At 43.5% G+C, this 15231-nt stretch overlaps 1 protein-coding gene across 2 annotated transcripts in view; it reads right to left on the reverse strand.

Annotated features, from left to right (window-relative positions):
* Nucleotides 1-15231, reverse strand: part of WRN (WRN RecQ like helicase) — a 202259-nt gene that overhangs the window by 81290 nt on the left and 105738 nt on the right. For both annotated transcript variants that reach the window (XM_075862190.1, XM_075862182.1), the window contains 4 exons: nucleotides 12968-13138; nucleotides 11839-11936; nucleotides 10812-10887; nucleotides 10654-10730 (listed from right to left, as the gene is read on the reverse strand). In XM_075862190.1, the coding sequence (XP_075718305.1) occupies nucleotides 10654-10730; nucleotides 10812-10887; nucleotides 11839-11936; nucleotides 12968-13138 (422 nt within the window). The remainder of the gene's footprint in view (nucleotides 1-10653; nucleotides 10731-10811; nucleotides 10888-11838; nucleotides 11937-12967; nucleotides 13139-15231) is intronic.

Consider the following 15231-nt stretch of genomic DNA (forward strand, 5'->3'; position numbering starts at 1 on the left):
GATTGACTTCGTTTTGTGCTCGCCTACAGTGGTACCCTTTGTTGAACAGATAGAGTACCTACAGAGAGCATTATCGGACCATTCTCCTTTGTTAATGAAGGTGGAGATGGAGGGGAGGACAGAGCGGGATCAGGGGTGCTGGAAGCTCAATGCATTTTGGCTGAAGTTGATAGATAATAAAAAGATTCTAGACCTAATAAAGGAATATTTTCAGTTCAATTCTGGTACAGTGCCACAGGAGATACTGTGGGACGCGATGAAAGCATGGTTGAGAGGGGTGTTCATCCAGCACATTAAGGCGGTAAAAACCAGGTCTAGACAGTTAGGGGACACATTGTTGGAAAGGGTGGCGGAGACAGAACGGTTGCATATCGTGGATAATACGCCGGATACTTTGAGGAATTGGGTGGAGGCGCAGCGGTTGTTAAAACTGAATCAGTTGGAGAGGGCGGATAACAAGAGGATGTTTCTGAAGCGCCAATATTATGAGGAAGGGGAAACAACAGGAAGGTTGTTAGCCAAAATGGCACAGGCCCAGAGGGAGAATAATTATATACATACCATAAGTGGGGAGGGGGGAATGCCAGAGACTGATACAGGAAGGATATTGAAAGTATTTCAGCAGTTTTATTTGGATTTATATGCCTCTAGAGAAGAGCACACACCTCAAAAGTTGGAGGAGTATCTAGGGAAGGTTGGTCTTCCCAGATTGGGAGTGGAGGAGAGAACGACATTGGAGAAGCCTATTTCTCTGGAGGAACTCCAGGCAGCCATAGGGATACTAGCAAACGAAAAGGCGCCAGGGCCGGATGATCTTCCGGTAGAGGTTTTTAAGGAATATGGGGAGGAGCTAACACCTCAGTTACTAGCTACTTTGCTGGAAAGTTTTGATAGGGGGCGGCTCCCGGATTCAATGTATGAGGCTACTATAGTGGTTCTGCCTAAGGAGGGTAAGGATATTCAGATGCCGGAATCCTATAGACCAGTGTCCCTATTGACTGCGGATATTAAAATTATGGCAAAGGTTTTGGCGCTTAGGCTTTCCAGAGTAGTGGCTGGGGTGGTACATGGAGACCAGGCCGGCTTTATGCCGTCTAAGTCAACGGCAGTGAACCTGAGAGGGTTGTTCTTGAATTTGCAGGTGCTTCCGGATAATCCTATGGGGAGAGCCATTCTTTCATTAGATGCTGATAAAGCGTTCGATTGTGTGGAGTGGGGATATTTATGGTCAGTCCTGGATAAAATGGTGTTCGGTCCTAATTTTATAAAATGGGTAAAGCTGTTATATGTAGCCCCAACTGCAAGAATAAGGGTGAATGGTGCCTTCTCTGATCGGTTTGTGTTGGCTAGGGGAATACGCCAGGGCTGTCCCTTGTCACCATTGTTATTTGCTCTGGTGGTGGAACCATTGGCATGTGCGGACCGCCAACATGAAGACATACAGGGGTTGAGATATGGGGGGGGGGGGTGGAGGAGCGAATTGCATTATATGCGTATAATATGCTGTTGTTCATGGCGGTTACCGAGCACACCCTACAGTTAGTTATGGCCCTGATTAAACGCTTTGGGAACTACTCTGGATTACTAATAAATTGGTCAAAATCTGCTCTTATGTTCATGGATCCGGGGGTTATGCAGACTGGGGACGTTGCGATACTGGTTGTCACTGAATATCAGGGGGTTCAGGTGACGGCGAAAGTGCAGGATTATATGTCCCTTAATATTGTGCCAATGTTACCAAAGATAAAGGCCAAAGTGGAGGCTTGGAACAAGCTCCCACTATCTGTTCTGGGTAGGACTAATTTGATCAAAATGATCCTTATGCCTCAAGTGTTGTACGTCATCCATAATTCCACGGTGTGGATCCCCAAATATTGGTTTAGGAGGCTGAATAACCTTTTTAGAGACCTAGTGTGGAAGAGGGGAGTGCCCAGGATCAAACTGGAGAAGCTACAATTGCCTAAGGACAAGGGGGGCTTGGCTCTGCCCAATGCATGGGTGTATTACTTGGCTGCTCAGAGCCAGCACTTTTGGGGGGTGGGAGCGGGAGGAAACATGGGGGTCCAGCGCACATATTCTATCATATCTGGGAGGTGGGGATAATCCACTGGCAGGACTGGAAGCACACAGTTATAAGAGGCTAGCGAGTAATCGACCCACTTTGTTTCTCATACATAAGGTGTGGTGGCAATGTAAGCAATTGTTGGAGATAGGGGAATGCAATAAATATACTCCACTTTGGCGGAATCCATATCTGTGGGAATTGTATAAATTGGAAGGGATGCAGGGGTGGGAACAGCGAGGCATTATAAGACTGAGTCAGTTGTACGAGGGGGACATACTCAAATCCTTTCAGCAAATAAGGGATGGGTTTCAGCTGGATTCCCACATGTTTTATCAGTATCTACAGATTCGGTCATGCTGTACAGACAAAAGCTGCTAGGTTGGACATGACGATCCATGCAACGGGAGTGTTGGAACATATTGCGAAAGCAGTTACATCAAGAGGGTTGATCTCGTTGGTCTATCGCAGGTTACTGTCGGAACATCTGGGCGATCTTATGGCACCTGTTAAAGCTAAATGGGAAAGAGATGTGGGTCCTATTCCCAAGGACCACTGGGAGGCTGTCTTGTGGTCACCATGTACTCTGTCTATTAATGTAGCGCAAAGGAGGTCCCAACTATTTCTGATACATAGGGTATATAGGACCCCCTGGGTTCTGAAATGTATGGGATTACGGGCGGATGCCAGGTGCCCTCGGTGTCTGGAAGAAAAGGCAGACATTTTTCACATGTTTTGGTAATGCAGGATTTTGGGGACCCTATGGAAAGAGATGTCAGAGTTAACGGGACGAGTGTTTGAGGTGCAGATTCCGTTGGATCCCATGGTAATGTTGCTGGGATATGTTGGTGATTTGGAGGGGGATCGGATGACGTTTGGCAATTGCGAAAATATTGTACCAAGTTAGGAAGGGTATAGCAAAACACAGGCTGGACGCGGAACCACCCTCGAAGCAAGAAATTATAGGTACACTTAACTTTCAGATTTTGATGGAATACAGGATACATTCCAAGAGGGGGTCCAGTAACAAATTTGAGAAACAATGGGCTAGGTGGACTGATCACTCTGGTTGTGCTTCCTCGGAACTCCTGGCGCTCCGCTCGGTTGTTCCAGTTTAAAATGTCCTGAGGTTCCAGGGGATAATACTGCGACATTGGGCACTGTGGAGGAGTTCTACACTTTGGATTTGTTGTAATGACTGGGGTATGCACATGAGGAGCTGGAGGGAGGCGGGGAGCTGAAATATGGAGACGGAGATAGTGTATGGAAGCCTGTGTCAAGGACGACGGCTGAGGGGTTGCGGGGGGGTTGGGGGTAGGGTGAACTGTTTTGATGGTAATTCATTCTTGGGTCTTTGAGGCTCTGATTTCACAGCATGTCAGATTGTATAATGACCTGTAATGATGTGGTTGTTTGTTTAATAAACTTGAACTGATTAAAAAAAAACATTTAAATCACCCAGGGCAGAATGGGAGGAGGGCAATAACAAAAAAAGGAGACAGTCACTAACCCCACATATATGAATCACATAAACACCACAAAAGTTTAAACAGCACATTCCAACAAAATGATACAAAACGTGTATGCAGGTGCAAGAACGCCTGTGACTGCAAATATACAGCACACAAAAAAATGTCAACAGCCCTGGGTTATTTTAATTAGTTTAACGCTGGTTCCTACCATCCCCAGATAAAGGCTTAGTCCCAATTCTGGGTGTATGTGCAGAGTAGGTCCCCACGTCACAGTGGTCGCCTTGTCGTGGCAGGTGGGCAAACACTTTTTGATCAAAATGTGAACCAAGAACCTCCCTATTGTAAGTAGATTAGCATGTAATGCGTATTTATTTATATTTAGCGGTTTAGGTTACATTATTGTTCGCAGTGTGCTGTCGCGATTTTTTTGTCTGCTGTATATGTCATAAATGTCAGATAGATGTGGGTATGGGACCTCTGGGACCCGAACCTACATCTAGAACGGGGCCCCCTAAACCCCGTTCTAGCTTTGTCTTCCGGGTCATATGGTCGGGAGTTACGAAAACAGTGTAGCTCGCTGAGCTACGCTCTTTCCGTAACTCCCATAGTAGTGAATGGCAGTTATGGAAGCAGCGGAGCATACATGATATGCGGTTTCTGTAACTACCATTCAGTTCTATGGGACTTACGGAAATCGCGTAGCTCAGCGAGCAACGCTGTTTTCGTAACTCACGACCATATAACCTTTTTCATGGCCGGAATTCACCCCATTCAGCCACGAAACAGAGCAGTAGAACAGGGTTTAGGGGGCCTCGTTCTGGAGATAGGTGTGGGTCCCAGAGATGGGACCCGCATCTATCTGACATTTATGGCATATCCTGTGGATATATCATAAATATCTCTCATGGGAAAACCCCTTTAATAAAATGCAAACAAGTTTTTGTACTCAACCTATTTCTCTCTGAATCCATTGGAGGACACCACACCATGGGTATATGCTCCTGCCACTAGGAGGCGACAGTAGATAGAAAAGCGTTAAGCTCCGCCCAGGCAGACTATACCCTTCCCACAGACACTGGATAATTCAGTTTGTACAAAAGCAGTAGGAAAAAAATAAAACACTCCCGGGAGAAAACCAAACAGAACTATGGGTCCCGGGCCTAGAATAAAGGGCAGGATCTGTGTTCCCCAATGGAATCAACAAGAAGGATATTTTACGGTGGGTACAAAAATCTTGTTTCCCCATAAATCATTGGGGGGACACAGCACCATGGGAGGTCCTAAAGCAGTCCCAGAGTGGGGGAAAAAAATAAATTAAAAGTACAGTCATGGGACCAGTCTGACACACAGTTGCCTGTAACACTCTGCGACCCAGACTGCCATTAGCAGAGGCCAATGAATGATTTGGTAAAAGTGAGAAAGTGTGTACAGAAGCCCTGGTTGCAGCTTAGCAGACCTGAGCAACTGGAGCATGATCGCTCAGGAGGAACAAACAGACCTTGTAGAATGGACAGTAACTTGAAGGGGAGGAACTTTACCCTGGACCGATAGGTTTCTAAAATCACAGACTGTATACAACAGGCGACAGTGGTAATGGATGCTGCCAGACCCTTGTGGGGTACTTCAGCAAAAAAAAGGATTGGAATGATGAAAGAACTTTCTCGCAGCCAGATCGATTGGGAATGCTCTTACCAAATCATGGCAATGTATATCCCTTATACTTGGATGAGATAAGGAAGGGGCAAAAAAAAAAAAAGGAGAACAATCTCTTCATTAATATGGAAGGCAGAGACTACCCTCGGTAGAAAAGACAGAATAAGTCAGAATACCACCTTATCCTTATGGATGACCAAAAAAAGTGACTTGCACGGCAAGGCAACAAGTTCCGAAACCCGCCTAATGGCTGCCTTCCAGGAAAGAAGACACAGCAAAACGTCTCTTAACCCCTTCCCGTCGTAAACAACTTTCAGATTTAAATTTCCTTCCCACCTTACAAAAGCCATAACGTCTTTATTTTTCCGTCGATATAGTACTATGAGGGCTTGATTTTTGCGGGACGAGTTGTAGTTTTTCGTAGCACCATTTATTTTGCCATATAATGTACTAGGAAACAGTAAATAATTTATTTGTGGGGTAGAAAATGAAAAAAAACAGCGATTCCTCCATGGTTTTTTGCACGCCGTTTTTACGGAATTCACTGTTCAATTAAAACATGTTAACTTTATTCTGTGGGTCAATACGATTACGGCGATACCAAATATATATAGTTTTTTCAATATTTTACTACTTTTACAAGTAAAAACCTAAGTGTAAAAAAGAAAATTTATTTTGTGTCGCCAAATTCTGAGAGCCATAACTTTTTTATTTTTCCGTCGATTAAGTGGTGTGAGGGCTTATTTTTTGCGGGATAAGCTGTAGTTTTTAATAATACCATTTTGGTGTACATGCGACGGTTTGATCACTTATTTCATTTTTTGTGGGGGATTAGGTGACCAAAAAAATTGAGATTCTGGCGTTTACAATTTATTTATTTTTACGGCGTTCACCGTGCGGGTTAAATAATGATATATTGTAATAGTTCAGACTTTTACGGACGCGGCGATACCAATTATGTTTATTTTTTTTTTTTTTTACTATGCTCTAGGGGGAAAAGTTTTTTTCTTTGAACTTTTAATATTTTTTATTTTTTTTACACAAAAAAAAAACCAAACCTTTATTTAACTCCTTTTTACTTTTTTATTAGTCCCCCTAGGGGACTTCAACCAACGATCGTTAGATCGCTCGCAGGATATACTGCCATACCAATGTATTGCAGTATATCGTGATTCTGGAGGCAGGGCTTAATAGGTGCACAAAGATGGGCGGACCTGGGGGCTTTCATTAGGCCCCCAGGCAGCCATAGCAACCATCGCCCCCCCCCCCGCGATTGTGTTGCAGGGGGCGCGATGAGCGGTTACTCTGAAGTGTCGGCTGTAACAAACACCTGACACCGGCATCGTATGGAGCAGGTTCACTCCGTGAGCCCGCTCCATACTTCCCCTACCCGGCTATGACGTATCTGTATGTCATATGTCTGGAAGGGGTTAAAATTCCGAAAGGAGTCCCCTGAAGAGCGCCGAGAATGACATTAAAATCCAAAGGCTCAATGGGATGTCTGAAATGAGGGACCGCATGAGTCACCCCCTGAGAATGAAGAGCTAAAGTGCTGTGAAAAAAAATTAACAGAGCGTGAATCTGACCCCTCAGGAAAGATAAGCCAAATCCCTGTTCAACGCCTGATTGAAAGAGGGACAAGACTCTAGGTGTGGAACAATTCACAGGATGGATATTAGTGCATACGCACCAGCAGAAACAAGTCTTCCACGTGCGGTGGTACAACTTGACTGATTGAGGTTTTCAGGCTTTCAACATCTTTTGGATGACTGGCTCAGAGGGACCTCGAGCCCTCAAAACCTCAGCTTCAACAGCCACACTGTTACATGCATCTGCGGGTAAACTAGGGTGGATTAGCGGACCTTGGGAAAGGATGTTGGGAAGCAGCGGAAGTTGCTATGGAGCGTCCGTGAGTAGGTAGATTAGATCTGCATACCAAGACAAGAAAGGTCAGTCTGGACCCACCAGAATTGTGGAAATGCCCTCCCTCTTGAGTCTTTTGAGCAGAGTGCGCAAGACTAGAAGTGGAGGAAAGAGTTCCATAGGAGAGAATGCTTTCCATGGAGTGACCAGCACGTCTACTGAGATCTCGGATCCTGTGCCTTGGCCACATAGGTTGGGGCATGTGGATAAGGAGGGACGCAAAGTGATCCACATCCAAGTAGCCCCACCTCTGGTACAGTTAATGAAAAACCCTTGGGTGAATAGACCACAGCAATGGAATCTGTTGCGTCGCCCACAGTAGGATGATAAAGGCTTCCAATAGAGTCGCCTGTATCCTGGTGCCGCCCTCCCTACTGGTTCATATAAGCAGAAGCCATAGAGTTGTCGGTCTGGATCCTGAGTGGATGACCCTGAAGACGAGTCCAGTGGACACCATTCTGCCCAGCATTTCCATGCAAACACAATTAGATAAAGAAGTGTGTTGAAGAAAATAGACCACGGTTCGAATGGAGGCTACCTTGTCTTTCAGGAAGAAAGGCCCTTGCTGTCCTGATGTTGAGTATAATTGGCAAAAACTCCATATTCTGAACTGGGATCAATGAGGATTTTTCCAAGTGGATGATCTATCTGGACCTTGTCAGAGTCCAGAGAATACTGGAGACTGTGAAGGTTGTCCTCTCTGGAGGGTGCCTTATCCAAGAGGTCGAGTTAGTACAGCAAAAAAGGTGAGGGAATGGCTGCGCTCCTCTGAGACTATTGTGAGGTGGTGAAGTGTAGATCGCCGGCTGCCACCCACTGCAGTCCCTTGGTGCTAAATCCTTAGTACCTGGGACAAGGTATGAGTCAGAAGGCAAGAAGAAAACTGCAGTCTAATTACGGGCATCGTCGCCAAGCTGAAGAGAATCAGGAACGGAATCAAGTGAGTAGGATCTAGGAGATCTTTTATTGAGAAGACGACGCGTTTCTGGACCGGACTGGTTCCTTCGTTAGGTCGGTATCCTACTCACTTGACTCCATTCCTGGTTCTCGTCAGCCTGGCGCCGATGTTGCCCAGGTAAAGAAATGACAGCATCTCCCCTTGCGCAAAGAAGTGCCATGGTGAAGATCCGAGGAGACATGGCGAGCCGAGAGCAACAAATTGTAAATGTAGAAAACCCACCGCGAAATGAAGGAAACGCTGGTGGTTCCCTGCTATGGGGGTATGAAGGTTTGAATGGCGAATATACATGGAAGAGAGGTATTCACCCTGTTCCAGCGATGCGATGACCGACCTTAGGGATTCCATGGGACACTGGCAAATGTGAACAAAACGGTTCAACAACCTCAAGTCCAGGATTGGACGAAGAGAACCGTCCTTTTTGGGGACTGTAAATTATTTTTTTTTTTAATATAACCCTTGAAATCATTCCAAGAAGTTATCCCCCCACTTTTATATCTGCCGAGTGGAAGACTTGTTAAAGGAGGGCTTCTGGGGCCCAGGTCGCAGTTGCCATGCTGGTCTTGGCTTGAAAGATGGCCGTCTAGAGTCATTAGTCTGGTTCATTCTCCTGTCTGGTTTGAAAGAAAATAATCTCCGTGAGGAGATATTGAGAAAGCAGGGAAAACGGTGCAACCGCAGAGAAGGCTGCGTACGCGGAGGGCGGTTCTGAGGTAATAAAAAACTCTTACTGCCTGTAGTCTCAGAAATAATCTTATCCAGACGTTTACCAAAAAGCCTGCCACCAATAAGGGGAAGGACAATCAGGCCCTTCTTGGATGCTTGATCCGCTGCCCAAGATCTCAGCCAAACCAACTGCCAAATGGCAACAGAATTAACAGAAGCAGAGCACTGAAACTTGCTGCCTCCAGGGATGCCACATAGAAACTTTGAAGCATGGATAAGCTGAGAAGCGACTTAATTGAACTCATGTTGCAAGGCTCTCCATAGGATGCCGCTGCTGCACCCACACTGAGCAGGTCTTGCTCACCCAGGCGGATGCAAAAGCCGGACGCAGAGCTAACCCTGCAGTCATCCAACCTCTTGTCCAGAAGCCACCTCAGACAGAGGAATAGTAGTGGACCTTGATTGCCTAGCAATATGCGGATCCACAGAACGGGACAGCGACCACAACAAGACTAAAACCTTCTGGAAAGGAAACAAAGCAACTTCACGTTTAGAAACAACGCCTTGGTTCAGATGTTTCCACTTCTTGGATACGAATGTCTTAAATTTGTTATGGTTTAAATCTTATTGCGCCGCTGGCTCTGGAAGAGTGCTTACTTTTAAGAACGGGAGATGGAATCATCCCTTAAATGAAAAGTGTCTCTTACAGTACGTATTAATGCCGGGATTTCAGCTGACAAACGCGACTCCTGTTATGATTCTGAATCTAAAGCAGAAGATACATGTGAAAAAAAGAGACTGATCCTCATTGGAGGCAACATAATCATTGAAGACTGTAATGGGACCCCTTTGGAAAGCAGGAGGAGCGACGACGACGCAGAAAACGGTGAAAACAAAATTCAAAGCCCCAGAGAAAGGGGTAGCAGTCTAGAAGCCCCAAAAAACTGCCCTGGAGAGGAAACACTCACTAACAAAAAGAAAGTCCCTAGAGTAAATGGATTCCCAGTACTTAACCCAGATAGCTGCCTGTAAAGTAGCAACAGAAGAGGAGGGAATATACTTACCCTCAGACTTCTCTGGGTGAATGTAAAGTCTCCTCCTCAGTAATCTCGTACTTATAGTGGGGTACTGGTATACAAGGCAGAAAATATAAATTAGGTAGCTGGCGAAGAGGGAGAAAAAGAGCAGAGGACTGCCTTCTTTCCCGACAACCACATGGGGTTGACAAATCTTAAAAAAGGCAGAAAAGCCACCTGCAGCTGAGGAAAGAAAGTGAATAAACCAAACAAAAACCAACAGCAGACCTGAATATCAGGTCATGTTTGCCTCCTACGAGACTAGACTAAAAACTAGTGTTTGTGGAAAGGGTATAGGCGGAGCCAAGACTCGTTCCTACCTAGTGTTGCCTACTAGTAGGAGAAGCATATACCTATGGTCCTATGTCTCCCAATGTTTAACGAGAAACATTTATTAAATCTTTTACTAAAGCCCACTATTAGACTGACAGCGACATTGTTGGAAATGTTTTCTAATATACGTGATAAAGCTACGGGGCGAAGTTTCTTTAGTACATAGCTCCATTCCTATGTTCTCCATACACAATAAAAGTCTAAAGTGGACCATACAAATATAAGGGGTTTTATGGTTATAGGTTGATAAAGTACTGTATAAATAAAAAGTTCATCAGCAGTTCATCAACCTGTACTTTGCTAGTCCTGCTCTCAGCTCTGTACTAAAGAAAATCGAACACCATAGCTTTATCAAGTTTATTGTGAAAATAAAATAAATTTATTCTGATAGTTTATTAGAAAAAAAAAAAGCAATAGCAGGTGCAATTTTAAATAAAATAAAAAATATACTAGAATTCCGATTTTAACCACCACCAACTATGAAAAAAATTCATGACTGCTGAGTAATACCTGGTTGAGGGGAATTCTGAAGTTTTTGAAAGCTTCCCAGGTTCTTGATATGAAAACATGTCTTTCAAAGAGGATTTCTGTAAATGCAAATATACGGATATAAACAGTGCCACCAATACTAATAAATAAAAGAAAAAAAAAAAGAGAAAGAAACTAACCGGAATGCCAGCCTGAGGCTTCTTCAATCCTGCATCTGGTAACAGTTGCCTAACCATTGGAGAGCGTGGCTGCAAACTATTTAAAAATACAGCTGTAAAGAATGCAATGACATGTCTAGTTTCCAGATGTTACTCTTTTCTGCTTCCCTCCTTTTGCCCCAAAGAAGACTAGAACCCTGTTGCTACAACTTTCCCATAAGTCTTTTTTGATATGCTGCACCACTTTTCCCACCATAGACTTTTAGTATATTTGGTAATTCGACTGCTGGGACCCCCACCAATGAAGAGAACAATGGTGCAAAGCCCAATGGTGCAAACTCCGCTGTTTCTGTACCATTACAGCCAGAATAGGGACACCTGTGGTCTTGGTATCTTTGGGGTCCCTGCAGTCAGAGCCCCCAAAGATCAGTCTTTGAGGATAGAGTCTATGGTGGGTTAACGCCTTCAGTTGGTCTTGTAGGTCAATGACTAAAGGACAAACCATAGAAAGTCATATTAGATCTAGTCATTGTAATTTTTCTTTTGGGATTTTGATCAGCTGGTTAAAAAGCACCTGACATAAAAAATATATTTAGTTGAATTTGACAAAGTCCTGTATGCAAAAATATTGATTTGTTGAATCCCCCCAATCCCCTGTTTTTTTTTACACCACTCTCTATTTTCTTTAGGTTTCAAAAGATTATTTCCATAAATGTAGAAATACAATACAATACAATTCAAGCCCTCTTTTTGGGGTTAGGTTGCATTGTTGTTTTCAGTTTAATCTCTGTGTTCTGCCCTGTGGTATGCTTAGTCTCATAGCGGAGTTGAAGCATTATAGATACAAAATCTGGACATAGTCTAACATTTGCTATACATCGTCTCTGTAACAACACAGACAGTCGTCAATGTGCGTATCTACCTCACCTCCATCCTCGGTCTAAGAGCAGTGTGTGTGTGTGTGTGTGTGTGTGTGTGTGTGTGTGTGTGTGTGTGTGTGTGTGTGTGTGTGTGTGTGTGTGGACTGTGCGTATAGTTGCAGACTTACCTTGGCACAACAAATTTTCGAGGACACAACTCTTCATTTGGTGTCAACATAAGACATGGGCATGATTGATTCCTGGCTTTACTCATCCAGTTCCTGCCCTATAGAAAGAGATCATTTGTTCACCGACAAAAAAAATCAACACCAAATATTCTAACCACGTATTCAAGCACATGAAAGAATGAAGATGACTTTGATTTCAATGGGAAAAACCGCGTTTTGTTTGAAAAACGGCCGCGTAAAAAAATGGCCGTGAAATAGTGCAGGTCACTTCTTGGGACGTTTTTGGAGCCGTTTTTATAGACTCTATTGAAAACGGCTCCAAAAACAGAGGTAAAAAACGCAGCGAAACACGCGAGTGGCTTAAAAAAACGTCTGAAAATCAGGAGCTGTTTTCCCTTGAAAACAGCTCCGTATTTTCAGACATTTTTGGTTAAGCGTGTGAACATACCCTTAAAGACTAGAAGAAGTAGCTGTTTGTGTCGGGGAGATGCAGAGGATTATTAGAACCTGCTCATTCAGGCCCCACACTATAATTTCACTGCTAATCTTTCATTTTAAATCTCCTATAGAAATAATTAAATGTCTTACCTTTAGGGTATGTTCACATGGTCAGAATTTGCATTGAAGGTAATCCCTGGCAAAAATCCCCAGCTAAAACTGGGATATCTACTGCAGATCTGCACGTGGATTAGCTCTTTTGAAGTTAAATAGAGCTAATCCGCAGCTTTTCAGCGTGGAATTCTTGTCAATAATAAAAGTGCTGTGGATTATAAAATCCAGGGCCGGTCATTATTCAGCGCTGATTTTTTCCAGAGAATGTGAATGGGGCGTAAAATTCCACATTCACATGCATTGTGGATTCTGGAAGGATTTACATGTGGAATCAGTGCCTAAATCCTAACAGAATCCACATTGTGCACTGGACGATTGTGTTTTTAAGCTAGGACAGTCAATTGTTAATCACTACACTATAGCTGTGGCTTTTTCATCCAATTGACTTCAATGCATATTTGTATTGGATTTCAATAGGGAACACAACCAAAAGGAAAAGAACACTACAATTAAAAGTAGTAATATAACCAACTGACAACAGAAGTTGAGTGAACGCAAAATAATAACCACACATTACCTTGACTGCAAGGCCACATGCAGTAGCAAATTTTGTATGACCACATAACTCTTGGAGGTAACCTTCACTGATCAGCTGTCTCGCCAGAGCCTTCCAGAAAGCTTCTGATACATCCCTCCCTTTACCGAAGAGAGGATGGCAGCGATATCTGTCCGGCAATCTTTGCGATGTCTATAATTCAATTGTAAGTAACAAGTAAAACTGCCCTTCTCTTAAGTTTGATTTTAAGTAACAAATCTGGCAACTTTTAATGAACACACTCACACAAATCATAGCCTATGTCCATAACATATTTGTGCCATACGTCACATTTTTATCATTTTACACGTTGAAAAAAAAGGTTGCAACTGTCTACCAACTAGCATACTCTTTCTAAAGAATAGGTCAAACGGATCAATGAAGAAAACATGTACGTTTGGGTTCAGTTGCGTAACAATAGTTTGTATTGGCTTGAAGGATCAAACATATACCCAAGAGTAGGATCAATCTGCCGCTGGCTTTCATTATCATAAAATACTTTAACATTTACTTTGATGTGATTTTAAAAAGTGTAGCGTAGGCCAAACATTTCAGTATCCCCAAAATCCCCCTACCCAAAAAAAAAAACTAAGGTATCCAGTAACTTAAAGGGGTTGTCCCACAAGTTTTAGTCCTAAACTCTCCCAAACTGCTAGAAATGGTCATAGGAAGAGTTAAGAGAGAATATTTGTGTGAAGAGGTACCTTTTTCATACTTGATCACCCCCCCCCCCTTGTGCCGAGCAAAGCAGGAGACAAGGTGGGAGGGATAAGAGAACGAACATGTGATGGCACTAGAGAGACTATTTACTACAAGCCCCATAATGCCTTGTGTATGCCTCTTGCGGATTATCCTTCCCCCAACTGCTTCCCCCTTTGATGCGGTTTCAAGAACATGCGTAAAAATAGTCTCCTGCACGTAGTGAATCCCAGCTGAGCAGGAAAGCAATTATTTTCTTACAAATGTTGGATGGCTACGAAGCGGAGTGCCGGATGAGCATTAGGTTCCTAAAAACTTTACTCGGTTGCCAGTGGAAATTGAGCTATGTAAATTATCACGAATTACATTTTCACTGGCAAACAGTTCACATATATCATCCTAAGACAGAATTGTGCTTGCGCAGTACAGTCAGTAGGTCCCCGGCTCTTCAGGCAGTTTCACGCTACTGTGCATTCTCTCGGAAGCTGGAAAGCGGAGTAGAACATACAGGCTGCAAACATCGGAGGAATAAATGCGCTAGGAGTAGACATAAACAGGCTGCACAGTCTGTTTTACGGCACATGCGTATCCTCCAGTGAAAGCCTCACCGGAAAGACGTGCAAAACCCTTTTCTGAAAGAGCTGCAGGGGGCGCCAAACAGAGCTTGTACGCTAAATATCTCGTGATTTAAAAAAAAAAAAAAAAAGCGTCCAATAGTGAAAAGGATTACTTTTATATATGGATTCATTTATTGGGCACATTCATTAATAGGATAACCCCTTTAAGCCAGAGAAGCACACATTTGTCTAGAAAGCTATGAATACTGTACATCATATCTGATATAGGCCAAAAAAGGTGGTGTGAAGAGAGCCTAACCTTTTCTTTTCATGGTTTAAAAACATAAAATAAAGAGAAGTCAAGGGCAATACATGGATCCATCAGCAGGATGTATCGCCCCTTGGCATTTTGCCATATTGATCTGCCGTTAAATAAACAATTGTAAGGACAAAGTTTCCGGACCCAACTCCGCTGCCCACAAAGAATAAAGGAGCAGAAAAATAACAAAATCAGAGGGAATGCTTGATGCAGTGACTTGACTATGCAACTACAAGCAGTGGAAATGCCAGAAATTGATGTACTTTATGATTGATACCAAAAACAAAACTACAGTGCCTGGTAAAATAAGTGCTGAACTTTCAGTGGGGTGGGACGAGAAAGCAAATGAAAACAAAAAGAAGGAAGAGCAACAGGACAGGCCATCAATGTAATATCCTGGCAGAGGCTTCGTTAACATCTGCGTCAGGGTTCCGTTCTGGCGTTCCGTCAGTGCTTTCCGTCAGAACGGAACCCTTCTGATGGAAAGTTCAGACGGAACGCCAAAATGGGACCCTGACGCAGACGTGAACGAAGCCTTAACTTGGTTAAAACAAATATCACCACAAAGACCCAAATGTATTGCTTAGAAGATGCTATAGAATAACAATACTTCTATCAAGAAAACATAATATGTTTTATTTACGGGTCAAATCTGACAAAAGTGATCTTTT

This window comes from Rhinoderma darwinii, chromosome 1 (genome assembly GCF_050947455.1).
Source record: "Rhinoderma darwinii isolate aRhiDar2 chromosome 1, aRhiDar2.hap1, whole genome shotgun sequence".
NCBI classification, from domain to species: Eukaryota; Metazoa; Chordata; class Amphibia; order Anura; family Rhinodermatidae; genus Rhinoderma; species Rhinoderma darwinii.